This window comes from Rhinatrema bivittatum, chromosome 4, assembly GCF_901001135.1.
Source record: "Rhinatrema bivittatum chromosome 4, aRhiBiv1.1, whole genome shotgun sequence".
Taxonomy (NCBI): Eukaryota; Metazoa; Chordata; class Amphibia; order Gymnophiona; family Rhinatrematidae; genus Rhinatrema; species Rhinatrema bivittatum.
The window spans coordinates 464,119,769-464,138,712 of record NC_042618.1 but is presented as its reverse complement, the minus strand read 5'-3'; the positions used below and the strand labels follow the sequence as shown (position 1 = coordinate 464,138,712).

At 47.8% G+C, this 18,944-nt stretch overlaps 1 protein-coding gene across 1 annotated transcript in view; it reads left to right on the top strand.

Moving 5' to 3' along the window:
* LOC115089443 (GLIPR1-like protein 1) overlaps positions 1–18,944 on the top strand; it is an 81,733-nt gene that overhangs the window by 40,868 nt on the left and 21,921 nt on the right. The window contains exon 4 of the mRNA XM_029597533.1: positions 13,376–13,461. Within this exon, the coding sequence (XP_029453393.1) occupies positions 13,376–13,461 (86 nt within the window). The remainder of the gene's footprint in view (positions 1–13,375; positions 13,462–18,944) is intronic.

The following is an 18,944-nucleotide window of genomic DNA, read 5'->3' as shown; positions in this document are numbered from 1 at the left end:
CTCCCTGCCACACCCTTCCAAGAGAATGGCAGTGGAAGCTACACTGACCAGATTACTAGCCTTAGAGGCTATAACACCGGTGTCTCCACAACAAATAAATACTGGTCATTATTCCATCTATTTTATCGTCCCCAAGAAAGAAGGAACGTTCAGACCTATCCTGGACCTCAAGGTGGTTAACCGTCACCTGAAGATTCCTCGCTTCCGCATAGAAACCCTACGCTTGGTAATAAGGGCGATATAACCGGGAGAGTTTCTTACTTCCCTGGATCTGTCAAAAGCCTACCTACACATTCCGATCCATCAAGAGCATCAGCGTTTTCTACGCTTCTCGATCCTGGACCGTCACTTCCAGTTCCGGGCACTACCTTTCGGGTTAGCCACTGCACCCCGGACGTTCACCAAGATCATAGTGGTAGTGGCAGCAACACTGAGGAAGGAAGGAATCCACGTGCACCCTTATCTAGACGATTGGCTGATCAGAGCGAAATCCCCAGAGGAAAGCCACCAGGCAACCAACAAAGTCAAAACTCTACTGGAGAGCCTCGGGTGGGTGGTCAACACAAAGAGGAGCTGCCTGCAGCCTTCCTAATCTCTAGAATACTTGGGAGTCCGGTTCGACACCAAACAAGACAAGGTCATCCTGACACAGACAAGGAGATCAAAACTGATGACCCAGTTACGAACCCTGTTGAGCGAACTTCGCCCCACAGCATGGGATTACCTACAGGTTCTCGGCCTCATGGCATCCACACTGGAAGTAGTCCCATGGGCATGAGCTCACATGAGACCCCTACAACGCTCACTACTATCACGATGGAATCCACTGTCCCCAGAACTACACTGTACGGCTTCAGCTTCCGGACAGAGTTCGGGCTCAACTACGATGGTGGCTACAAGAAGCCCATATGAGCCAGGGAACGAGACTATCCTCACCAACCTGGATCCTACTCACCAGAGATGCCAGCCTATGAGGATGGGGAGCACACTGCCAGGAGCTAACCGCCCAAGGGCAATGGAACGAAGAAGAGTCGGGATGGAACATCAATCTCCTAGAAGCCCGGGCAGTCAGACTAGCCTGCCTAAGGTTCGGTTATAGACTCTGAGACAAAGCGGTCAGAGTAATGTCGGACAACGCCACAACAGTGGCCTACATCAACCATCATGGAGGAACCAGAAGCCAACAGGAGTCTCTGGAAATAGACCTCCTAATGTCAAGGGCAGAAGTGAATCTTCAAGAGATCTCGGCCGTCCACATTGCTGGGAAAGACAACATCATGGCAGACTACCTCAGCAGAGAAAGTCTAGATCCAGAAGAATGGAAGCTGTCGACCACAGCATTCCAATGGATAGTAAACCGTTGTGGAACACCAACCATGGACCTCCTGGCAAACCAGTCCAATGCCCAAGTACCCAGTTTCTTCAGCCGCAGGCGGGAACCCCAGTCCCAGGGAATCTATACCCTGGTACAGACCTGGCCACAGGAGTCTCTGTTATACACCTTCCCGCCGTGGCCTCTATTGGGCGTAATCATCCACAAGATAGAACACTACAGGGGACCAGTACTTCTAGTGGCCCCGGACTGGCCAAGAAGACCGTGGTACGCAGACATGCGAAGACTGCTGACAGGGAACCTCCTGCTGCTTCCTCCACACAGAGACCTGCTCCAACAGGGACTGATCCTCCACGAGGATCCAGTTTGATTCTCTCTTACGGTCTGGCTATTGAGAGGACTCGCCTAAGGAGGAGCGGATACTCGGGGGCAGTAATTGATACCCTACTCCGAGCACTCAAGTTCTCCACATCCCTAACATACATAAGGATTTGGAGAGTATTCGAAGCCTAGTGCGAGGACCACATCATATCATACTCAGTCAAAATTCCTGCGATTTTGGAATTCCTGCAGAACGGCCTACAGAAGGGATTGTCCCTCAACTCCATCAAGGTACAGGTGGCCGCATTGTCATGCTACAGAACCCAAGAGCGAGAGCGGCAGCATAGCCTCTCACCCGGATGTCTCCCGCTTCCTGAAAGGAGTCAAGCACATCCGACCACCCCTAAGGTGGCCGGTGCCTCTTTGGAACCTCAACCTGGTCCTAGATTTCTTAGCAGGAATCTCCTTCAGACCTCTCCGCGGCCTGTCTCTCCGACTATTAACATTGAAGACAGCCTTCCTGCTGGCAGTCTGTTCAGCCCGTCGTATATCTGAGCTACAAGCACTGTCCTGCCGAGAATCGTTCCTCAGACTCATCCCGGGAACCATCTAATCACGCACAGTTCCGTCGTTCCTCCCCAAAGTGGTGTCTCGCTTCCATCTCGTTACCATCGCCAGATGAGCATAAGAATTCGGAAGAGGCTCGAAGTCTACGCCATCTCAATGTCGGCAGACTCCTAGTCAGATACCTGGAAAAGTTGGAATCCGTACGAAAGATGGACCATCTATTCGTCCTTCACAGCAGGAAGAAGCAAGGGGAAGTGGCCTCGAGAGCAACCATAGCCCCCTGGATCAAAGAAGTCATCAAGGCGGCCTACGTAGAAGCAGGCAAGCCACCGCCTTTACAAGTCAAGGCCCATTCTACTAGAGCCCAGGCGGAAACCAAGATGCTGTCACCCGCCGAGATCTACAGGGCGGCGACATGGTCCTCCATCCAGACCTCCAAGTTTTACCGCCTGGATGTTCAGGCTCGGGAGGACACAGCATTTGCAAGGGCAGTACTGTTACCTGCCGGAACTCTCCCGATGGCGTCGGCGTTTCCCCCTGACGCTGGCGTCCCCCGCTGCACGTCTCTGCGTGAATCGGGGCTTGGCCATGCCCCCTTTTGACGTCCGATGCCGGCGGAAGTGCTGGGCAGCGCGGGAAACCTGCCCTATTTTAGGGAGCTTCTTCTCTTCCGTGTTGCTTCGGCCACAAGTGTGTTGAGGAGTTTCTTTGCTGTGTTTCCTGCTGCTTGCTGCCTGCTTGACCCGGACTGCTTTTTGGATTACTCTGCCTGCTGCCTGCCCTTGGATAAGTTGCCTTGGTTTCTGTTGCTCACTGCCTGCCCTGACCTGGACTGTTACTGGATTACTCTGCCTGCTCCCTGCCTTTGGATAAGTTGCCTTGGTTTCTGTTGCTTGCTGCCTGCCCTGACCTGGACTGTTACTGGATTGCGTTACCTGCTGCCTGCCGCTGGACTACTCTTTTAATCTCAATCGTTTAGGAACCACCATTTTCCCAATGGGAACCGTGAAGGTGGCAGCCAGCTGTATCTGTGCAGGATCTATTATGAATCGAGGGGGGTCAGGTATATCTTCACAATCAAAGCTTCTCAAGAGGGCATCCACCCGCAGATTCTTCTGAGCAGGTCGGAAATGCAGAACAAAATTAAACCTGCTAAAAAAACGTGCCTAGCGGGCTTGTTGAGGATTTAATTGTTGAGCTTTCGCCAGGTATTCTAGATTTTTATGGTCCGTGTAAACAGTCACAGTATATCGAGAGCCTTCTAACAGATGACACCATTCCTCAAAGGCCAACTTTAATCACTAAAAGTTCCCGATCTCCGATGGTATAATTTCTTTCCACAGATGAAAACTTTCTTGAAAAAAAAGCGCACGTCACCAGATTTCCATCGTCTACCATTTTTAGCAAGACCGCACCCACTCCTACTGCAGAGGCATCCACTTCTAGGATAAAGGGTTTGGAGGAGTCGGGGCGCTTGAGACATTTGTCCTTGGTGAATTCCTTTTTTAATTGAAGAAAGGCATTGATGGCCTCCTCCGGCCATTTCTGAATAGGCGCTCCTCTCCTAGTGAGAGCAGTAAGAGGAGCCACTAAAGATTAAAAATTCAGAATGAATTGTCTATAATAGTTGGAAAAGCCCAGAAATCTTTGTAAATCTTTCAAGCCTATGGGTTGGGGCCAGTTCAAAATGGCTTTAAGTTTGCCCGGGTCCATGGATAATCCTTTGTTGGTGATGATATATCCCAGGAATGGTAACTGGTCTTTATGAAACACACATTTTTCTAATTTGGAAAACAGTTGATTTTCTCTGAGACGCTGCAGGACCTGTCGCACGTGCTGCTGATGCTGTTTCAGGTTGTTGGAAAAAATTAATATATCATCCAGATAAACAATGACATGAGAATAGAGGATGTCGCGAAAGATGTAATTGATCATGGCTTGAAATATGGCAGGGGCATTACAAAGACCAAACGGCATTACCCTGTATTCGTAATGTCTATCATGGGTGTTGAAAGCCGTTTTCCATTCATCTCCCTCTCTTATTCGAATCAAGTTGTAGGCCCCTCTTAAATCCAATTTAGTGAAGATTTGAGCTCCTTTAATCTGATCAAATAGTTCTGAAATAAGAGGAATAGGATATCTATTTTTCTTGGTGATGTTGTTAAGCCCTCGGTAATCAATACAGGGTCTTAAGGACCCATCCTTCTTTTTAACAAAAAAAACCCCCGCTCCAGCTGGTGACGTGGAAGGTCTGATGAAACCTCGTGCTAGGTTCTCCTCGATATAATGTTTCAGGGCTGCCGATTCGGGTTCTGATAGGGTATAAATCCTACCCCAGGGAGGAATCTTCCCGCGGAGGAGGTCAATTGCACAATCGTACTGTCCATGAGGTGGTAAGGACTCAGCTTGTTGTTGACTGAAAATGTCTGCGAAGTCTTCATAAGGGGCGGGAATACTGGAAGAGAACTGCGTAGTTTGGATTCGACAATTCTGAACTTGTTTTAGACAATTTTGAAATCAGAATGGACTCCAACTGATAAATTGTAAAGAGGCCCAATCCAGTCGAGGTTGATGTGTCCTTAACCAGGGTAGACTTAGTTTTTGGGTACTTGCCAGGTTTTTATGGCCTGGATTGGCCACTGTTGGAAACAGGATGCTGGGCTTGATGGACCCTTGGTCTGACCCAGTATGGCATTTTCTTATGTTCTTATGTTCTTATGGTTGACCGAGGATGGAAGAACATACAGCTGAATGCTCTCTTGATGAAGAACTCCGGAATTCAGTAAAATGGGTTTGGTAATGTGAGATATCCGAATTCCCACGGGCTGTCCAGATACCGAGGTAACTGAGAGGGAAATAGGTAACGGTTCCACAGGAATATGATGACTTTTCACCAGGCCGCCTTCAATGAAATTGCCGGCCGCCCCTGAATCAATGAAAGCCTGAAGTTGAATCGGTTTGTCCTTAAGAATAATGGTTACTGGAATTAGTAGTTGAGGAGAGGGAATGGTGGGACCCAGGGAGGCCTCTCCTACCCGACCTAGGTCCGAGAGTTTCCCGATTTGTTGGGACATTTGCTAATGAAATGGCCTGAACCAGCACAATACATGCAGAGATTTCTCAACCTTCGCCGTTGACGTTCCTCAGGAGTTAATCGAAATCTGTCAATTTGCATGGGTTCCTCAACGTTCCCGGATGCTTCAGTCGGTCTCGGAACGACAACGGGTTGCTGAAAGGTGGGAGCCAGACGAAAGGTCCATTGAGTGGCAGTCCGTTCCCGCGTCCTTTCTTGAAATCCTAGGTCCAGTATAATGGCTAGCCGGATGAGTTCCTCTAAAGAATCCGGGAGGATCCCTGCCAGCCAATTCATCCTTTATATTCTCGGCCAGCCCTTGTCGAAATATGGTGGTGAGACTATCCTCACCCCACGCAAGTTCTGCTGCCAAGGTTCGGAACTGAATGGTGTATTCCCCCACTGAACGGGAACCTTGTTTGATTTGCAGTAAGTCATTGGCTGCTGAGGTAGAACGCCCTGGTTCGTCAAAGATGAGTTGGAATTCTTTCAGGAACCAATCCAAATTGTTAAGAATAGGGTCGTCTCTCTCCCACAAAGGTGAAGCCCAGGCTAGGGCTGGGCCCTCCAGTAATGACAAAATAAAGGTAGTCTTAGTCTTATCTGATGGAAACGAAGATGGCTGCAGTGAAAAGTGCATTCGACATTGATTAATAAAGCCCCTGCACAACGCTGAAGTTCCATTAAATCGTGGCGGAGGAGATAAACAGATAGGATTGGAAGAAGCAGTGGTATTCGTTAATGGGGCTGCAGGAGCGTGGGCCAGTGCATCCATACGGGCGACTAAGCAATCGAGTACCCCCGTTACTTGATCGAGGACCCCTTGTTGCTGCTGAAGCCGTGAGGCCAAACCTGGGATGGCCTGCAGAGCGGTCAGGTCAACTGGTTCCATGGCTTCGGCCAACTGTTACACTGGTACGTGGAACCAAGGCCGGTGACCATTTACCTTGAGTAGTTGAACTTCTTGGAACCGGAAGCTCGGAGAGTGGTGTTGGGTAGGACACCCCTGGTAGTCCAGATAGAGCCAGCAGCGATGACAGGAACCAGAAAGAGTAGTCCAGTGGCAGGTAGCAGGTAACGCAATCCAGTAATGGTCCAGGTCAGGGCAGGCAGCAAGCAACAGAAACCAAGGCAACTTATCCAAAGGCAGGGAGCAAGCAGAGTAATCCAAAAAGTAGTCCGGGTCAAGCAGGCAGCAAGCAGCAGGAAACACAGCAAAGAAACTCCCCAACACACTTGTGGCCAAAGCAACACGGAAGAGAAGAAGCTCCCTAAAATAGGGCAGGGTTCCAGCGCTGCCCAGCACTTCCACCGGCGTCTGACGTCAAAAGGGGGCATGGCCAAGCCCCGATTCGCGCAGAGCCGCGTCGCGGGGGACGCCAGCGTCAGGGGGAAACGCCGATGCCATCGGGAGAGTTCCGGCAGGTAACAAGTACTAAATGGGTCACGGGCAGCCTCCCACCCGTTTCGGGAGTAGCTTTTATACATCCCATTGGTCCTGAGTCCATCTGGCTATACGCTAGCAAATGGAGAAATTACTTACCTGATAATTTCGTTTTCCTTAGTGTAGACAGATGGACTCAGCATCCAACCCACGGCTGCCGTTACTCTTGCCCTGTTTTTTTTTTCTATTAGAATTGTTGTTACAGGTCGCAGTTCCTAGCACTTTCGAGTGTGGTTGCCGCAAGATCATTGTATATAAAAATCTTGTTGTCCTCCCAGAGCCATTCTCTCTTCTTCCTGGAAGCATTATAGATAAAGAGGTTTTTCTTGAAAAGTTTGTAAGCAGGTCAAAATATCTCATGGCCTCTCCGATGTGCGCGGCCCTTGCACCCTGTGTGCTCTTTCGATGTGAAATGCTGCTGGGCTTAATTCGGTGTCAGTATTCACCCTCTCGGGGTCCGCCAGTAAAAAGTTGAAAATTTTGGTGACCACGGTCGTGCAGTCTTCATACGCTAGGGTTTCTGGGACCCCCTTTATGCGAATGTTGTTGCGTCGGGATCTATTTTCAAGATCCTCCACTTTTTCAAATAAGGATTTCATGTCTGCCTGAATTTGTGTCGTTTCGTCGGCCATTTTGTTAAGACCCACCTCGTGTTGTTCCACTCTGACATCTAAATCATCCACATGGTGTCTGACCGCTGCAAGCTCCTCTCTAACCTCTGTAATAGATTGCAGAAGGTCCTGTTTATGCTGCTTGAGGTCCTTTCGTAGATTAATGAACCATTCCCGGAGTTCCGCACAGTGCCGCATGGTCAGAATCAGAGTCCGGGGTCTCGTTTGCGGCCTGCTCCGTCACTGGCGCCTTGGAGCTCTCGTGAGTTTTAGTATAAGAAAACTGCGCTAAGTCCAAATTTTTCTTTTTGGAGGCCATCGCGATACTGTAATGAACAAATTGCCAAGTTTTGCAGCGATTCCGCAAGCCGTACAAATAGGATTCGGGCTGAGTAAAAGCAGTGCCGTGGGGAGCTCTCGCTTCAAGCAGCCATTCCCGTCGGTGACATCGGCACGCCCCATCTTGCCCTGTTTTAGCATGCACAGTATTTTTAAATTGTGCACACCAAAACCTTTTTAGTATGCATTTTAGTGGATAGGCCCCTAAGTGGCTTTCATTGATTATTTAATTTAATAATTGTTCTTATTTATATTCCACCTTTCGTGACACTTCAAAGCAGATTTCATTCAGGCACTGTAGGTATTTCCCTATCCCCAGAGGGCTTACATTCTAAGGGGGTCATTTATCAAGCAGCATTAGATGTTTACCTCATGGTAGGGATGTGAATCGTTTTTTGACAATTTAAAATATCGTCCGATATATTTTAAATCATCAAAAATCGTTAGAGCCGCGATACAATAACAATTCCCCCGATTTATCGTCAAAAAATCGTAAATCGGGGGAAGGGGAAGGGGGAGGGCGGGAAAATCGGCACACTAAAACAACCCTAAAACCCACCCCGACCCTTTAAAATAAATCCCCCACCCTCCCGAACCCCCCAAAATGCCTTAAATTACCTGGGGTCCAGAGGAAGGGTCCCGGTGTGATCTTTTACTCTCGGACCTCCGGTGCTTGTAGAAATGGCGCCGGCGCTATCTTTGGTTTTTCCGTATGGAAAAACGATTCGCGGCAGGAGATCGCTCCCGGACCCCCGCGGACTTTTGGCCAGCTTGGGGGGGCCTCCTGACCCCCACAAGACTTGCCAAAAGTCCAGCGGGGGTCCGGAACGACCCTCTGCAGTCGAATTGTGTTGTCTACGGCTGGCGCCATTTTGCGCAAAATGGCGGCGCAAAATGGCGCCGGCCGTAGACAACACGATTCGACTGCAGGAGGTCGTTCCGGACCCCCGCTGGACTTTTGGCAAGTCTTGTGGGGGTCAGGAGGCCCCCCCAAGCTGGCCAAAAGTCCCTGGGGTCCAGCGGGGGTCCGGGAGCGATCTCCTATGCTCCTGACCTCGGGGGACAAAAAACAAAATGGCGCCGGCGCTACCTTTGACCTGTCATATGACAAGGCAAAGGTAGCGCCGGCGGCATTTTGTTTCTACAACGCACGGAGGTCCGAGGTCCGAGAGTAAAAGATCACACCGGGACCCTTCCTCTGGACCCCAGGTAATTTAAGGCATTTTGGGGGGGTTCGGAGGGTGGGGGATTTATTTTAAAGGGTCGGGGTGGGTTTTAGGGTTGTTTTAGTGTGCCGGTTTTCCCGCCCTCCCCCCCACTGGACCCCAGGTAATTTAAGGCATTTGGGGGGGGGGGGTTCGGGAGGGTGGGAGATGTATTTTGAAGGGTCGGGGTGGGTTTTAGGGATGTTTTAGTGTGCCGGTTTTCGATTTACACGATTTTCACGATATTTAAAAAACCCAAACGGCGACGATCCGATTCCCTCCCCCTCCCAGCCGAAATCGATCGTTAAGACGATCGATCACACGATTCACATCTCTACCTCATGGTAAATAGCTTGCGATATGGATAACACACAATATTTTCACCCTAGTACACTAGTATGACAATGAGCTGCTTTATGTTGCAGTAGACCCTTAGGCTGAGGTAGGGTTGAAGCAACCTGCAAGGAGGAGCCCTGCAGGTCCCCACTGTCGGCAGGTGGGCAAGGCAGAGCTACGTCTTTACCAGCATCCAAGCCGTGCAAGTGAGGATTGCTGTGATGGCATTCGGGGGTGAGTGTGTCAGTTCACAAGGATGTCTCATGAAGCAGCAAATTGTAACAGCACCTCTCCTCTTAAGCCCCCTTCTCCAGGTCCTAGGTTTCATCTAAGAGGGGAATTGATTGTGGAATTCCTTCACCAGAAGGAGTACATTGAGATTGGTTACTGGTTCCCAGGAATTCCCTTCTGGTCCTGTAGTGTTTCCATGCAATGAGTTATTCCAAGCTATTGTGTCATATGCAAGAATCCATCTCCTGTACCTAATTCTGCATATCCTCTTCTGAGGAAATGTCTGTAGGTTTGAGAGGCCTTTGGGACAGCCAAGAAAGAATCAGTGGCTTCAATAAAGAGACATGGAATATGTTGTGTATCCTTAGAGTGGTAGGAAGTGTGAGTTGATACGTTGCTGGTCCTATTTGACGCAAGACTGGGAAGGAACCTATAAAGTTGAGGAGCCAGCTGGAGAGATGGGATGTGAAGGCACAGGTGCTGGGCACTGAGCCATACTAGATCCCCCCACTTGGTATTGCGAAGGTAGTCTGCATCTGACGTCCATGTATTTTTTGGCTTGAGCTGTAGCCTTGGCAATTAGTTGGTTAGTTCGGGTCCATAGGTCCTGGATTTCCTGTGCTATAAGCTGGGCTGCTGAGCAGGACACAGAGAGGAAATGGTAGAGGAACCCAAGGATGCTTGCCGTAGACAATTTGAAATAGGGAGGAGCCGGTGGTATGGTTATTATTTGAAAACTCAGCCCATGGTAGAAGAATGGCCCAGTCGTCTTGTCTTTCATTGACATATATGCAAAAGAAGGGTTTGAGGACTTGATTAATTCTCTCCATTTGCCTGTAGCTTTGAGGGTGGTAGGCAGTGGTAAAGTCCAAGGTAATGCCGAATTTTTGGCAGAGTCTCTTCCAATAGCGGGCCGTGAATTAGATGCCCTGTCAGACAGGATATGAGAGGGTAATCTGTGCAACCTGAAGACATGCTTGATGAACAGACAGGCTAATGCAGGAGCAGTAGGTAGTTCAGGGAGTGGTACAAAATGTGTATCTTGGAAAATCTGTCCACTATGACCCATATCTCAGTGGAGCTGTGTGAAAGGGGGGGTCCACAATAAAGTCTGTGGACAAATGGGTCCAGGGTTCCCCAGGGGCTGGCGATGGCTGTAACAACTCCCAAGATTGGGCATGAGCAGATTTCTGCTGTGCATAGACAGGGCAGGAATCCACATAGTTTTTTACATCCATCTTTACTCATGGCCACCAATAGTGGTGTTGAAGGAGATTTGAGTGTACGGGTTACTCTGGGATGTCTTGCCAGGCAAAAGTCGTAAGCTCATTTTAACACTATTTCCCAAAGCTTCTTGGAGATTACCATTTTCCTAGGGAGAACAGGACTATGATTCTCACAGAATCAGTGATTTGACGAGGGGGTCTCCATTGTATCTTCTGATTTTTGGCCACTGGTTGGCAGCAGAGCCCAAAATCGAGCCAGTAGAAGAAGAGACCAGCAGGTCTATCTAGGGTTCAGTTGTTGAGCTTGTTGAAGGTACTCCAGATTTTTGTGATCAGTGTAGATCGTGATCTGATGCTTGGCATCCTCAAGGAGGTGCCACCATTCTTCCAATGCCAATTTCCCTGCCAGGAGTTCTCAATTCCCAATCGTGTAGTGCCTTTTGGCCGAGGAAAACTTCCTGGAGAAAAAGGAGCATGGCAAGAGGATCCCTTTGGCATTGTGTTGACTGAGAACAGCCCGGACCCCAAAGGTAGAAGCATCTACCTTCAAGACAAAGGGATGATCAGGATCTGGATGTCGCAGGCAAGGACCTTGAGAGAAGGCTTGTTTAAGAGCCTAGAAGGCATTGATGGCTTCCATGGGCCAATTCAGTGTGCCATTGCCATTTCTGATCAAGTCAGTGAGGATAGCTGCAAGAGTGGAATACCCAGAAATGAATTAACGGTAATAGTCCGCGAATCATAAGTGTTTTAAAGTGCGAAGACGACCGACTAGGTCCAGACTAGGATGGCTTTCTGCTTTGTGGGATCCATCAGGAAACCGGTCTGAGAAGTGATGTAGCCCAAAAAAGGGAGTTGCTCTTGTTCAAAGCAACATTTGTCAAGTTTGGCATAGAGATGGTGGTCTTGTAGTAGTTGGATTACTTAACATGTACCCGATGTGATGCCAGGAATTGAGAGTAGATAAGCATGTCATCCAGGCAGATCACTATTTAGGAATAGAGGAGATCTGAAAAGATTTCATTTACAGTATTTTGAATCACGGCTGGAGCATTGTAGAATCCATATGTCATGACGAGATATTCATAGTGCCTGTCTCGAGTAGTGAACGCTGTCTTCCACTCGTCCCCTTGTCTAATGCAAATGAGGTTATAAGCTCCTCTTAAATCCAGCTTGGTAAAAATCTTGGCATGTTGCAGGTGATCAAACAGCTCTGAGGTGAGGGGCATTGGATAGCATTTCTTTTAGTGATGGCATTGAGAACCCTGTAATCAATATAGGGTCTGCTACAGTGGGGGAAGAGGAAGGCCAGTAATTTTACTGGCCTTCCTCTTCCCCCACTGGTTTCAGTAGGTGACAATGGATAAACTTTTTCTCGTGGTGGCACCTTATCAGAGAAGAGGTTTATGCCACAGTCATAAGGGTGATACGGTGATAGGTCTCTGCCTGCTGCTTAGAGAAGACATCAATGTATTCTGCATACTGTGGGGATGTCCCGGCAAGGCGGCTGCGAGGGTTAAGTGGACTAGAGGTGGAAAGGATGTGGATGACAGGGCTTCCATATGGTGTGCGAGCTTCTTCAAAACCGCAGTAACCTGGTTCTGCAACCTTGTTGTTCTTGGTCTCATTGCCTGGAGCAAGGACAAGACTGCCATATCCATTGTCTCAACAATCTATAAGATTCCTGGACTCTTGCTGCTGTGGTGAGGTTGGTTCAACCTACAGGGAAGGCCCTGAAGGGCCTTGCCGACAGCTGGCGGACCTAGGCTAGGAAGAGACAGGTCTGGAGCTTCACCTATAACAATCCCTTTCATCTTGGGTTGAGCCCTCAGGTTCTGGGGGCCAGCAGGTCTTATGTGAGAGTCTCTTAGGAAGTGGCAGGAGCGTAGGTTCAGATTCAGGCTAGGGTCTGAGGCAGATGGCAGGAAAGAATGGTCTATGTTCAGGCTAAGGTCAATGGCAGGAGTCAGGCAAATGTGGTCTGAGTCCAGACTGAGGTCAAATCCAAAAGTCAGTCCGAAAGCAGATGTAGGAGACAAGGAAAAGGACTGATACAGCAGGGCAGGAAGGAGGGCAGAGGCTGGATAAGATGAGACTGGAAGGAGCAGGCAGGCTGGGTTGGAGAGATGAGGTGGACACAGGAACATGACCAGGAATGCAGAACGAAGCAGCAATTGACACTACACAGGATATTCAGGTGACTCGCTGAGGTGAACTCTGGATGTCTGAAGGGCCCTTATAAGGGCTGAAGATGGTGACATCATCCAAGGTCGCCATGGCCTGTTTCCCTCCGCAAGCCCTTTAAGTTTGGGCAGCTGGCACATATGCGCACCTAGAGAGAACAGGGCTGGCGTGAGTATGGCACTGTCCATACCGTGTGAGTGAGGTCTGTTGTGGCGGCGTTCGAGGGTGAGTGCGGGGTTGACCTGCGAGCCAGCAAACATAACAGGTAGCTGATGGGATAGGGGGGTTGGTAGCTGATTGGGATGGCTGTCTGGATTGGGGAGATGGTGGAGGGCATTACCTGGTAAGAGGAGAGATGAGAGGATGTGGCTGGATGTGAATGGGTAGGAGGAAAAGGTGTCCTGATGGGGGAGGTGTGGATATATAGAAAATGAAATGCTAAATAGAAAATGCTCATTAGAAAATGAGATCCCATCACATGTAACAATATTTTCATATCTTGCAGAGGAAATACAATAAGAAAGTCACCTTATAGACAAGGAACTGCTTGCAGTGAATGTCCAGATGATCAATGTGTGGAAAACATGTGCAGTAAGTCTAAAAGCATATTTACTAAGAACATTGGGGTAGATATTTAAAGCTGGGCGTGTAAGTAATTTAGACGGTTAGAACTAATTTGGCTAAGTTACAGTGTAATTCAGCAGCCTGGCAAAGCCACTGAATGTATGTGTATATGTGCGCACGTTGCCGGATAAGTTTACCCGTCTAAATTAAGACCTGCTCTGTTGGGTGTCTAAACTTAAGACGTAAACTTATCCGGCTAATGGTATATGTTATACAGCTATCAGTGCTGCTTGACGTGCTTTGCTTATGGACTTGGCCATTGAAGCAGTCCTGTGTTTTTTCCTTTATGTCTGCATATCAGTACCCCAGACTGTAAAAAAGTCAGGGCTTCTGTTGGTTGTCTCTGAATCCAATTTCTCTTTCCTGCCTCCCCCACCCCCCCCCCCCCCCCACCACCATTGTCAAAGCAGAGAGGAATGTTGCAGTTGCATCAAAAGCATCAAAGCTTATTGGTTAAGGAAAGGCTAATAGAAAAGCTAACTGACTATAAAGCAGTGGCAATAAGCCCAAAGTTGTAGTTTTACAAACTATACACCAGTTCACATTAGTGATTAGAAATAAGGGTTGTCAGCATAAGAACTGCAGGTGATCAGATACATTCATCTTTATTGACTTACTTAAGCAGAATTATATGTTTCTGGACCCCCTTGGTCAGGAATATGAATTACCCCTATGCATGGGATTGGGAGTATCACATGAGAAATTGTATTTACTAAGATGATTCGTCTTCAAGTTTGTAGCCTAAGTAGGGGATGAGACAGGGTCCCAATCACCCACAGTTCTGGGCCCTTACCAAAACTTGTGGCACCACAGACCAGATAAAATCATCACACAGTAATTAACTCTTTTACTAGTATTCTGTAAGTAGACAGTAAATCCAACCAGAATATTAAATGGAAATGTACAGTAGTGAAGTATAATATAAACTTATAGTTTTCTTATTTTAAATCAAGCAATGCAAAAATAACACTGGATATAGGCTGTTAGCCAGGGCAACCAACATACTCATATGGATAGTAAAAAAAAAAAATATATATATATATAAGGAAAGCTAACAGAGAGAGGTTGGGGGGAAAAGCAGTGAACTATACAAATTTAAAAACTGTTTACCCCTGAGTACTAAAAAAGGGGGAGGGGAAACAGATCAATGTCATCTGTTTGTAAAGGGTGCACCCTGCCCCAAACATAACATTTTATGGAAATAAAACAATCAAGAAAATGAAGAAGTCCCTCTTGATGGTGGTCCTGGCTAGATGACAAGCCAAATAGATGAGCACTGCAGTGTGTGAAAGGTCTCTCTCTCCCGGGGAGCTTCCCCAAATGGTTTACTTGGTACTAAACAGAAAGCCGGGCCTGGTTTCAGTCTCTTACAGAAAGACCACAATCCACCAGTTTCTCTTTCCCAGCCCTATCTCGTATCGCTGTGCCTGACAGCAAGAGTTTATGCTTGACTTCAGCTGAAAGGCTGAAGCAAATAAGATGAAATACTGAATTTGTGACAAAAGGCAAGGAAATAAATCTTCTTCCTTCTCTGCTAAGATTCTCACTGTGAAAATTTTAGATGACTTAACTCAGTCTGATAGGAAGGTGATCCAGCCATGTGCTCCTGGGCCTGGAGATCTCTGGAAAGAAAGTTTCTCAGTCTCACAGCTCTTGGCTCCTCTGTCCCTTGTTGGGATTTTACATGTAGCTCAGCTATCAAGCAAAAATAGCTTTTGTCTCGCTATTTCATCAGAGCTGTCTGTCTCTCACTCTGGATAAGTAGCTCTTCAGGAGAAGATTTGATTTCAAAGTTGCCAGATACACTCCTCTCTTTCTGGATCCTGACTCTAACTCCTGGCCTTCCTCGCCCCGCACATATAGAGAGAGCCTGCCAAATTGTGCCTTTTCTATTTTAAATGGTCGCCCAGCATTCCTTTGGCTTCTTCCTCCGCTGGCTATGTGGTGCTGTTCTCTGGGCAGGCTAATCGGTACAGCCCTTTTTTCACGTAGATAAGCAGCTGAATTAGTCATTCTGTCTGGGTACGTCTTCCGTGCCACTAGGTGGCTGAGCTCTCTAAGTCTTTCAGCTAAGCACTACCTCTTGTATCTTCCCGGGTTTGCCTGAGGCTCTTCAGTCCATTTTTTTCCGCGCGACTGATAGCACGCGGAGTTCTGTCTCTCCAGACTCTGAGTTACAGTTGTGAGGTAAAAATAGGAAGAAAGAAAGCTTTTACCACAAAATAGGCTAAATTTATTATCATGCCTCACCCAGGATTTAAATTGTGCGCTTGTGACAAAATAATGTCAGTGACTGATGGCCATCAGTCATGTTACATATGCCTGGGAACTGATGATCAGGAAAGTTGCAGGGACTGCGGACGTATGTCCTCCAGAGCACAGTGCCAGCGCGCAGCTCGGATACAGCAACTCAAGGCACCACCATCGGGCTCCTATGCCCCTTCAGAGGCTTCTGTTAGATCATCTTCGGGGCCTGAGAGGAAAAAGAAGGCAGCATCCCACAGAAGGGCTTCTTCTGTTGAACCTCCTAGGGTACAATACCCACACCCGATGCCCCTTCAAGAAGGGCAGGGTTTGGGGGATGTGTCAATGGTGTCGCGGTCGCACACCTCACCAATGCCAACGGCTTCCCAAAGCAAAGAGAAGGAGCCGCATCCCCACCGGAGGATTTAACCTACTCCCAATTTATAGAGAAAGTAAGTCTACTTCTAAATGTGGAGACAAGAAAACTCCATGACATGATGGGCATTTAAAAAAATATTTGATACTCCAAGCGAATCAGTTGCACTGTCCCAACACCAAGTACTCAACGCCCTTATGGAGAAGTCATGGGACACACCTCTCATCACTCCATCCACTTCAAGCAACACAGATATTAAATATCGCATGAGGGACTCCCCCTATTATGCAGCAGTACAATTACCACATCAGTCAGTTGTAGAATCGGCAATGCAAAAGGCAAAAAAGTCTAGATTGCATTCAAATACACCACTATCAGAGATGCCAAATTATTGGATGACTTTGCAAGGCTATCATATCAATCCAGTATGATTAATGCCAAAATTCAAAACCATCAGTTTTTTATCGCCCAGTACCTCTTTGAAAATTTGCAGAATCTTAGACCACACCTGACGTAGGCCTCCTCAGATTCTACCCTGCCTGCTGAATTCCATAGCATGGAAGAAGGTTTACAACATCTGTTATGATCCATATATGAAGGTTTCGAGATGTCTTCCAAAACGTCAGCAAATTCTATAGCTGCAAGACGCTTAGCATGGCTCCAGTCGAGCGCAATCAGGGACGACGTCCATGATAAGCTGGCTAACCTCCCATGTCGACCGGATAATCTATTAGGTGACAGATTCACTGAAACAGTCACAAAACTGAAAGAACAAAAAACGGCTGTATTGTCCCTAACTTCTCCACATCAATCTGGCTTGTTTAGAAGACAATACTCAACATACAAAAAACAAACTTATCAGCGCAGCTACAGGCCATATTCTTATTATAGGCCTCAGCCGACTTGACAACAACCTTACCAGCAACAGGGTTCGCATCCTAGGCCAAGAGCCCCTAGACAAGCTCGCCCAACAACAGAATCCCAACCAGCAAAAACACAGCAATCTTTTTGAGTATATTTTCGCCACCAGCTATGACATTGGCAGTAGGAGGAAGACTGACCAAATTCCTCCCAGCATGGTCCACAATCACATCCGATCAGTGGGTTCTCACAATAATAAAAGAAGGTGATTTTCTTCATTTTACATCGGTTCCAATCATACCCCACTTAGTTCCACAGAAACATTGAGTACTGCACAAAGGCCCTCTCCTACGGGAAGTAGACATTCTTCTTCAGCAAAACTGCATTCGGGAACTACCTTCCACGAACCGCACACTGGTTTCTATTCCCAATACTTCTTCATTCCCAAGAAATCGGGAGGTCTACGCCCAATTCTAGACCTTCGTGCGCTCAACAAATTCATTCTCAAAGAGAAATTCAAAATGACTTCGCTCAAGTCCATCCTACCTTTGTTCACTGGACTTGAAGGATGCATATGCCCACATACCAGTGCATCCCAATTCCTGGTGTTACCTCTGCTTCCAGATGAAAAACCGGCATTTCCAATACAAGGTCCTGCCATTTGGCCTATCTTCCACCCCCAGGGTATGCACCAAATGTCTAGCAGTAGCGGTGGCACACCTTCATCGTCAAGGGATTCAAATATTTCCTTACCTGGACGACTGGTTCTTAGTAGCACCTAACCAGTCTCTCCTGCGCAAGAACTTGCCTTGACAATCTAAGTCTCCTGATCAACTACGAGACGTCAAACCTTCAACCGACGCAAACCTTGCAGTTCATTGGAGCCTATATAGACACCATTCAGGACAAAGCATTCCTACCGCACCCAAGGGCACTTGCTATTTGCACATTGCCTACACATCACAACTGTCCCAGCCTGCCAAATTGACAATTCTGGGACACATGGCAGCTTCCATTTATGTAATTCCGCATCCTCGTTTACACATGCGCCACCTTCAATAGGGCCTCAAGCATCAATGGACTCAGTTTCTGCATCCATTGTCTACCTCTGAACACATAACGATCAGCATGTTGAAAGACCTACAATTGTGGCTGCTACCATCGACACTGTCTACGGGATCGCCCTTACGCCCCCCTCAACATCAAGTAATACTCACCACAGACGCCTCTCCCACGGGCTGGGGAGCTCATCTGAACAATCTTCAAACTCAGGGGGGTATGGTCCACGATGGAATGCAACTACCACATAAACCTATTGGAGCTCCGAGCGGTACGAAACTTTCTTCAAACGCTTCTTAAAAGGGCAAACAATAATGATTCACACAGACAATCAGGTCACAATGTTTTACATAAACAAGGAGGGTCAGGTTCCTGGAACCTGTGCAAAGAGACAATACAGATCCTGGAAAGGACACACAACAGATCCATTCACCTACAAGCAACTTATTTGCCAGGAGTCAACAACTCCAGAGCAGACAAATTGAGCAGGATATTTCATCCCCACGAATGGGAACTACATCAGGAGACAGCGGATCACATATTCTCCATATGGGGTCTCCCCTGCACCGATCTGTTCGTGACAGAACACAGCAGAAAAGTAGACGCCTTCTGCTCAGTGTACCCAAGTGCTTTCCGACTAGCTCCGGACCCTTTCCTCATACCCTGGTCTCGCGGCCTACTGTATGCGTTTCCTCCAATACCACTAATTTCTCACACAGTTCAACGATGCATCGAAGTCAAAGCACAGTTGATTCTCATAACACCAGCCTGGCCAAGACAACCCTGGTACAGCTATCTCATACAACTATCAATAATGGACCCTGTTCCTCTAGGCAACAACCCTCAACTACTTACACAGGAGAACGGATCACTCCTTCACCCACTACATTCCTCCCTGCATCTCATAGCA